At 51.9% G+C, this 9242-nt stretch overlaps 1 protein-coding gene across 1 annotated transcript in view; it reads left to right on the forward strand.

The window, feature by feature from the left end:
* Positions 1-162: 162 nt before the first annotated feature.
* Positions 163-9242, forward strand: part of slc16a10 (solute carrier family 16 member 10) — a 17264-nt gene continuing 8184 nt past the window's right edge. The window contains exon 1 of the mRNA XM_056581828.1: positions 163-792. Within this exon, the coding sequence (XP_056437803.1) occupies positions 435-792 (358 nt within the window). The 5' untranslated portion in view covers positions 163-434. The remainder of the gene's footprint in view (positions 793-9242) is intronic.

Raw genomic sequence — 9242 nt, forward strand, 5'->3', positions numbered from 1 at the left:
TTATGTTCTTGAAACACTGTGTCACAGAATTCATGAGTCGACACGTGCTCTTAGTCATTCAATGGTTTCGTTGATATCTGAATGCTTTTCTGACGGACCAATCAGAAGCCACCTCCCCTGCCCTGACGCCCCGCCCCCTCGGGCATCTATGTATACCACATTTGCAGTGAAGACTACAGTGCGTAATACTACAGTACGACCGGAGGAGCACTCATCCTACTGTAGTGTTACCTACAGCAGACCCGTCAGCCAGGTCCAGATGGAGTCCGGATAGAGTCTCCTCCACACCAACTTCCCCCCCGGAGAACAGCCGCATTGATCGGACCAGCTGTCAGCGGACCTCGGTGGAGCGCGTCACCTTTACGGCAGAGTCTCACCTCCAGGGTCCCACGGCGTCAACCGGACCCCCAAACCACAACCCCCCCAACATCAACATGACCGAGGAGAAGGAGAAGGAGGAGAAGCAGGAGGAGCACGGGCCGGAGACGGGATGCGAGGAACCCGCAGAAGCCGACACGGAGAGCCCGGTGGGAGCCGAGGAGGAATCGCCGCTGCGGGAGGAGAAGCGGGAGAACGGAGAGGGGAGGTGCGAGCTCCAGGAGCCCCCGGCCGAGGGGGACGCCGAGCCCGAGTTCGTCCACCCGGAGGGCGGATGGGGCTGGGTGGTCATGCTGGCTGCCATGTGGTGCAACGGCTCCGTGTTCGGCATCCAGAACGCCTTCGGGATCCTGTTCCTGTCGCTGCTGCGGGAGTTCGGCTCTGAGGATGACGATGACCTCCGCTTCAAGACAGGTGAATACCTTAACGTGTATTAATGTGTGTTGATATGGGAGCGAAAAGCCCGGGGAAAGTTCACTGGAGATGTTGTCGGCTAACGCTAGCGAGTAATTTGATCTGTCGGTTCCTGGTGTGTAACACAGCAGAGTCTGCAGCATGGGACATAACACACTCTCTCTCTCTCTCTCTCTCTCTCTCTCTCTCTCTCTCTCTCTCTCTCTCTCTCTCTCTCTCTCTCTCTCTCTCTCTCTCTCTCTCTCTCCCCCCCACACACACAGAATAACTCTCACACTGACTCTCTCACACACACACCCTATTCGTTCTACTACTACACTTTTTTTTTATTACAATAAGCATTACATGCTTATTTCCAGACCACTTGTAACCAAACACACACAGTTTACCTTGTGATACATGCTATTAACAATGGCATGGTTTATGGTACCATGGTTAATGAGTAGAGGTGTACCATGCGACTTCCTTGTTTATGGTACCACGGTAGTTGAGTAGAGGTGTACCATGTCATATATGTTAATGGAGTGACCAGGACCCCACCAAGGCAGAAGCAGGTCCTTCTTCATGCCTGGGGGGGGGGGGTGAGCCGACTAGATGGTGGAGCCCCTGTCCCGCCGTTTGGGTCTGGGGGGGGGGGGGGGGGGGGGTGTTGATTAAGAAGCCGTATGCCCTCTCCAGCGGGGCTGACGCCTAATGGTGGCCGGGCGGTAGTGTCCAGGGACAGGGCCGGTGGTCTGGGGGCCGGTGGTCTGGGGGCCGGTGGTCTGGTCTGGGTCCTCGGGGTCTGGTCTGGGTCCTAGACCCGGTCAGTCTCTGGGCGCCACGTGTCTCGGTAGAAGGCGCCGTCTGGGTCCAGGGTGAGTGTGGAGCTCCGATGGGCGCCACGTGTTTCCATGGCGATCGTCTGTGTGCGGTGGAGGTGTTCTGTAGACGAGCTGTTAATCTGAACTGGTCGAACCCCCCCCCAACGCCCGAGGCCACAGTGGAGACGCCCGAGGACTTGGAGTGTGAGTGTGAGCTGAGATGAAGTTCCCAGCCCTGTGAGAAACACGTGTTGCAACATGCTCCCTGGTGCTCTACCTCCATGCCTCTTCCTGCACCTCATGCTCTAGTCTACCTCATGGTTCTCCACCTCATGGTTCTCCACCTCATGGTTCTCCACCTCATGGTTCTCCACCTCATGGGTCTCCACCTGATGTTGTTTACCTTCATGGTTCTCCACCTCATGGTTCTCCACCTCATGGTTCTCCACCTCATGGTTCTCCACCTCATGGTTTTCCACCTGATGGTTCTCCACCTGATGTTGTTTACCTTCATCGTTCTCCACCTCATGGTTCTCCACCTCATGGTTCTCCACCTGATGTTGTTTACCTTCATGGTTCTCCACCTCATCGTTCTCCACCTCATGTTGGGATGTACCCTCATGGTGTTCTACCTCATAGTGTTCTCCACCTCATGCTGCTCTACCTCCATGGTTCTCCACCTCATGGTTCTCCACCTGATGGTGGTCTATAATGGTGCTCTAACTCCTACCTTCACGTCTCTATACCTCATGCTATACCTTCATGGTTCTCCACCTCATGCTGCTCTACCTCCATGGTTTTCCACGGTACTCCACCTCCTGTTGGGTTCCACCTCAACGTCTCTACTCTCATGGATCTCCACCTCCCGTCGGGTTCTGCTTTCAGGTTCACCTGCTCCTTAAGGCCTTTGTAATGAGTCGCCTTCCATCAGATAAGTTGCGGTAAGATAAGGGTAAGATATGAGCGTACCTCCGTCTGTTAAACCTACCCTCCACCCTCACGGACGTCTGATCTTTGAACGCTGAGGCTGCTCTGATCGGATTAGCTCACAGCCCTCTGAGATGAGGACCAGAGGGAAGCCTTCTCCCCTGTCCTGAGCCCAGTCATATGAGAACCCCAAACGCACGATATTCTGATGGTTACCTGGTAACCGTGTTGTCAGGGCGACTGTCTCGTGCTGCTAGCTGTAGCATGCTGCTGTAGCACGCTTGGTCCTAAACAGACAGTCCCTCATCGGTCGCCTGACAGCAAGGTCAAAGGTTAGAAGGGGCCCGTGTTTATTTGTGTGTGAGTGTGGACCAGGTTTACAACCATATTTCAGCGGCTGAGTAGAGCACGATAAGAGTTCTGTTTGACACGTTTGATTAATAAATGCTTCGATCAGTATTCAAGGTTCAACTCAATCAATAATCAAGATGCCAGATGTGTTGCCACGGTGATATTCAAACCACTAACAGGTAGTGTTGAGCTGCTCTTTAGCCTTCGGGCCCCAACACTATCAGTCTCTAACCGCAATATCACCACAGATAAGACACCGCCCAATCACAGAGAAGACGATGACAAATCAAAGGCAAGTCACCGCCCAATCACAACAAAGCCACCGCCAATTCAAAGATAAGAGCCCGCCCATGACACAGGTCAGCCAATGGGGGGCTGCCGAGCCGGGGAGGGGTTAGCCCACCCACTATTGGCCCACGCTCCAGTGTGTCATTGGCCGACCGATCTGTCCAATGCATGGAGGTCTGGGAGGAACGCCAGGCCCTGAAACCGTTCCCCCGACCGGCCCCCGGGAGGGGCTCTGGTTGGTCCGTTCTGGACCAATGGGCAGGGGCCGAGGCTGTATTGATTGAAAGACGTCGTGAACAACAGGAGCTCCGCTTACCGCGTTGAGACCGATGGTCCCCAGGGGGACGGGGGAGGGGGGGGAGGGGGGGGCAGGGGTTCTAGGGGTGCGGGGAGGCTGAAGGGGGGAGGCTGAAGGGGGGAGGCTGGGGGAGACGGTAGGCTGAAGGGGGGAGGCTGGGAAGCCGATGCGATCGATCCCAGGGGAGGGCCGGAGTCATAATATTTGAGGAGTATCGGTGGCCGTGAGAGCGTGCTGCGCGAGGACGCCCTGTTGGCCGACGCTCAGCTGTTAGCGTAGAGTAGCGGGGAGGGGGGAGGGAACCCTACCTGGCCCAGGGGGGGGGGGGGACCTCCCCGCCGTGGTCTGGCTCACCATAACATGTTGTGGTAACATGTGGTGGGGAAACATGTTCTGGTCCTGTTCACATGTGTAGACCTTGACGTTAAAGACGCCGTGTTTTGACACCGAACCTTCATGGTTCATCACCTATGTGAGTGTGCTGTGGTGCGTGTCGTTCCAGTGGTTGAGGTCCAGCTCTCCCAGTCACTCTCGTACTCACTCCTTCACAAGCAGAGGGCGGTCAGAGCTCCTTGGCCGTAGGAAGGCCTTCAGAGTCATGACAATTGAGAAGGAGACTGGAACATTAAGTGAAGATAAAACATCTAGTCTATAGCTTATAGTCTAGACATAGGCAATAATAACCTGTAGTAGTCTAGTTATTAACCATAGAGTACTAATAACCTGTAGTAGTCTAGTTATTAACCATCATTTAGTAACGTGTTGTTGTTACTATAGAGGTCCACTGGTTATTTAATATGAATGCAAATCACTGCCAAAATGTTTTGAATTTTAAAAGCCGTTGAATTTTATATATGGAAATAAAAACACCATTGAATTTATAACACTGATCTGTCACATTTTAAAATAAGGTCATCTGAATTTCATCAGTTAGAATTCACTTCAAATTTGGCTCTTCAAAAACAAGATTTCAAATATATGTATTTGTCATTGTTCACTAATTCAGATCAGTGGTCAAAATACAAACCAGAAAATCTAATCCCTAAACTTAATACTGCATGATATTTAAACGTTTGTGTGTTTTTGTTTACATTTGTGTTTACATTTCGTTATCCAAAATGCAACCGCTTTTGAAGCTCAAACGTCCCGGCCGTGAGTCGGTTCCATAGGTTTGTTCCAAGCCGCAGCGGCGTGGGTTGGGGTTAATGTTTGACGAGGGGCTGATGTCGGGGGAGCTGAGAGCTCTGGTCAAGGTTGGGGGGGCGGGGCCTGAGCGCAGGTAAACAGAAGACCTCCACGCGCAGTCCTGTCCAGCGGCACGTACAGAGACGGGTCAGAGACGGGTCATTAAGGAGCAGGCAGGGGTTAGACAGGTTGGAGACAGGTAACTAAGGAGCAGGTAGGGGTTAGACAGTAGAGACAGGTCACTAAGGAGCAGGTAGGGGTTAGACAGTAGAGACAGGTCACTAAGGAGCAGGTAGGGGTTAGACAGTACAGAGACAGGTCATTAAGGAGCAGGTAGGGGTTAGACAGTAGAGACAGGTCACTAAGGAGCAGGTAGGGGTTAGACAGTAGCGACAGGTCACTAAGGAGCAGGTAGGGGTTAGACAGTACAGGTCACTAAGGAGCAGGTAGGGTTAGACAGTACAGAGACAGGTCATTAAGGAGCAGGTAGGGGTTAGACAGTACAGAGACAGGTCACTAAGGAGCAGGTGGGGGTTAGACAGTACAGAGACAGGTCGTTAAGGAGCAGGTAGGGGTTAGACAGTACAGAGACAGGTCATTAAGGAGCAGGTAGGGGTTAGACAGTACAGAGACAGGTCATTAAGGAGCAGGTAGGGTTAGACAGTACAGGTCACTAAGGAGCAGGTAGGGTTAGACAGTACAGAGACAGGTCATTAAGGAGCAGGTAGGGGTTAGACAGTACAGAGACAGGTCATTAAGGAGCAGGTAGGGGTTAGACAGTACAGAGACAGGTCATTAAGGAGCAGGTAGGGGTTAGACAGTACAGAGACAGGTCATTAAGGAGCAGGTAGGGTTAGACAGTACAGAGACAGGTCATTAAGGAGCAGGTAGGGGTTAGACAGTACAGAGACAGGTCATTAAGGAGCAGGTAGGGGTTAGACAGTACAGAGACAGGTCGTTAAGGAGCAGGTAGAGGGTAGACAGTACAGAGACAGGTCATTAAGGAGCAGGTAGAGGGTAGACAGTACAGAGACAGGTCATTAAGGAGCAGGTAGGGGTTAGACAGTACAGAGACAGGTCATTAAGGAGCAGGTAGGGGTTAGACAGTACAGAGACAGGTCATTAAGGGGCAGGTAGGGGTAGACAGTACAGAGACAGGTCATTAAGGGGCAGGTAGGGGTTAGACAGTACAGAGACAGGTCGTTAAGGAGCAGGTAGAGGGTAGACAGTACAGAGACAGGTCATTAAGGAGCAGGTAGAGGGTAGACAGTACAGAGACAGGTCATTAAGGAGCAGGTAGGGGTTAGACAGTACAGAGACAGGTCATTAAGGAGCAGGTAGGGGTTAGACAGTACAGAGACAGGTCATTAAGGAGCAGGTAGGGGTTAGACAGTACAGAGACAGGTCATTAAGGAGCAGGTAGGGGTTAGACAGTACAGAGACAGGTCATTAAGGAGCAGGTAGGGGTTAGACAGTACAGAGACAGGTCATTAAGGAGCAGGTAGGGGTTAGACAGTACAGAGACAGGTTATTAAGGAGCAGGTAGGGGTTAGACAGTACAGAGACAGGTCGTTAAGGAGCAGGTAGGGGTTAGACAGTACAGAGACAGGTCGTTAAGGAGCAGGTAGGGGTTAGACAGTACAGAGACAGGGCAATAAGGGGCAGGTAGGGGAGACAGGTAATGGACTCTGGGGCTGTGTGAGGCTGCACACCTGTCGTGCGTTGCACAATCAACGTGCACAGGTTGAACCAGCCACGAGGCACTCGGGGCGATCTCTGGCCTGGCAGAAGCATGTTGCACCACCTGCTCTATCTTTATCCTCAAACTTGGCAGTGAACCGGTTCCAACATCACCGCCTCAGATTATAAAGTGCCCCAGGCTCAGAGGATTCGGGATCTTACAACCTGGACCCTCGGCAGTTTATGGTTGTTCTCTGAAGGGATCCTTCCCATAATATAATCTGAGCCCGTCAGGGGCAACAACAATCCTTTAAGATGGGGCACTTTGACGGGCTGCTGCCCCATGGGGGTAACATCTTCTCACTCATTCCTGGAACAATGCCATAGACTGTTGATCAGTCCGTGGTTCACCTTTAAGAGATATTTGACCTTATGCAATATAAAATCCATTGACAGACTCAGTACTTCAAAAGTACTATTTTATGTTACAGTTTAATAGTTGCAGAGGTAGTATACGTGAGAGAGAAACCATCTCCAGAGAGATGAATGATGTGAAGGGCCCATAAAACGTAACCTGAGTAACCACGGCAAAGGGGCGGACCTGCCCACCGTCCAATCAGGAGCCAGCGGGGATCTCCTCCTCTCGGTTGGGATCTGGAAATACTTCCAGCTGCTGAGCATCATCTGGAGAACCTTCTGGACCCCCCCCCCCCCCTTCTGGACCTCCTCCCCCCCGTCTGGACCCCCTCCCCCCGGTCTGGACCCTCTCCCTTCTGGACCTCCTCCCCCATCTGGACCCCCTCCCGTCTGGACCCCCCCCTTCTGGACCCCCCCCCCCGTCTGGACCCCCTCCCTGTCTGGACCCCCCCCCTGCTCCCAGATGGAACATTCCCTCACTGCCTTACCTCCTCTGATGGTACCTTACCTCCTCTGATGGTACCTTACCTCCTCTGATGGTACCTTACCTCCTCTGATGGTACTTTACCTCCTCTGATGGTACCTTACCTCCTCTGATGGTACCTTACCTCCTCTGATGGTACCTTACCTCCTCTGATGGTACCTTACCTCCTCTGATGGTACCTTATTGCCCAAGAGAGAAGAACTCTCAGTAGAACTCTCCCTTAATATTGGACATGTTGTTATCTGTTCTGATTCTACTTTATTAACCTCCGAGATAAGGGCGGTATGTGCTTCAGTAAGGGAATGCTCAGTCTTGGGTTCAAGGCCGTGTTGCAGGTTCACTGGAAGTTGTGATTAAAAGGTACATAAAGCACTCAAAATATATAAAATGTCTTCAACATACTGAACTGAACCCTCTCTTACTAGTCTCTACTCTCAAGGGTCTCGATGCGGCTTTGGTCCGTGTCTCCCCAACGTGATGTCATGCAATGCATTCTGGGGGAAATGAGAATCAATAGCAAACCGCTAAAATAGTACCTGCTTTTTGGTATTACATTCCGTTTTGTGATACCTAACTACATTAAATACAATGGATAACAGTTCAAATCTTTACTACCAACAAGCAAATTGTACAAAATAAACCCTGCAACACAGCCTTTACTATCGTAGCATCAGAACACATATTAACCCTAGACAGAACAGTCCCTTACGATAGGACCTACTGCCTGAGATACAGGGAGGCTGAGGGAGATACAGGTAGACTGAGGGAGATACAGGTAGACTGAGGGAGATACAGGTAGACTGAGGGAAGTACAGGTAGACTGAGGGAGGTACAGGTAGACTGAGGGAGGTACAGGTAGACTGAGGGAGGTACAGGTAGACTGAGGGAGATACAGGTAGACTGAGGGAGGTACAGGTAGACTGAGGGAGGTACAGGTAGACTGAGGGAGGTACAGGTAGACTGAGGGAGGTACAGGTAGACTGAGGGAGGTACAGGTAGACTGAGGGAGGTACAGGTAGACTGAGGGAGGTACAGGTAGACTGAGGGAGATGCAGACCTGATCAAGGAGTGAGTCAAGGCAATAAACAGGGTCCTGGTGAGGTTGTTATAATCCGGTTTATGTAGCGCTTTAATGTACCTGAACCTGGTGCTCCACGCTGCTGTGGAGGAGGTCTCCCCAGGTGATGGTTGAAATGTGGGCGGGATTAAAAAGGGATTCGCCGACGTCAGCAATCTCTCGAACCAATCTGATCGTCGAGTGAACCGGTCGAACGATTAACCAACCAATCGGATTCAGCGGAAGCTTTAAGCGTTCTGCGTTTAAAGAACTTGAATACACCTACAAATGGACGTTTGTGAATTAGCATCATAGCTAGTAAAAAGCTATTCCGCTATTCAGTTCGGCAGGTTGGACTGAATGTCGGAGGGCGTTGTAAACACAGGTCACACAGGTCCATGTTGGACCCATAGGGAGACTTTCCTTAGGTCTTTTGAACAAACATCTCCATGTTTGTGAACGTTTATCTGTAGTCTAATTCTGGTGTGTGGACAATGAGGCGCCTCACTTTGACGTTGGTACGTGAACGACCGGGGGAGGGGGCCACTCCAGCCCTCCAAGAAGGAAGTGGAGGATTCGAGGAAGTGGGAATACTTTAGCCTTTGTTGGGCTTCATTGACCGAGGGGGGGGGGGGGGGGGGGGGGGGGAGAAAGGGAGTAAGGGGGAAGTGAGAACGAGGGAAGTTTGGCCGCATTGACTGAGAGAGAGGGGGGTGGGGGAGGATAGGGAGTAAAAGGGGAGAGAGGGAGTGAAGACGAGGGAAGAGAGGGAGGGACAAAGAGGGGAGACAGAAGGAGGGGGGAGGGAGAGAAAGGGAAGAAGGGAGAGAGAGGGAGGGGGATGGGGCCAGGATGCCGGAGCCAGGATATAATCCAGGCTCTGGCATTCGCACAACTACAGTATTCACCATAAACACACATCTGGTATTCTTTATTGTGCAGCTGTTTCTCTCGCTCTCT

This window comes from Gadus chalcogrammus, chromosome 21 (genome assembly GCF_026213295.1).
Source record: "Gadus chalcogrammus isolate NIFS_2021 chromosome 21, NIFS_Gcha_1.0, whole genome shotgun sequence".
Lineage (NCBI taxonomy): Eukaryota > Metazoa > Chordata > Actinopteri > Gadiformes > Gadidae > Gadus > Gadus chalcogrammus.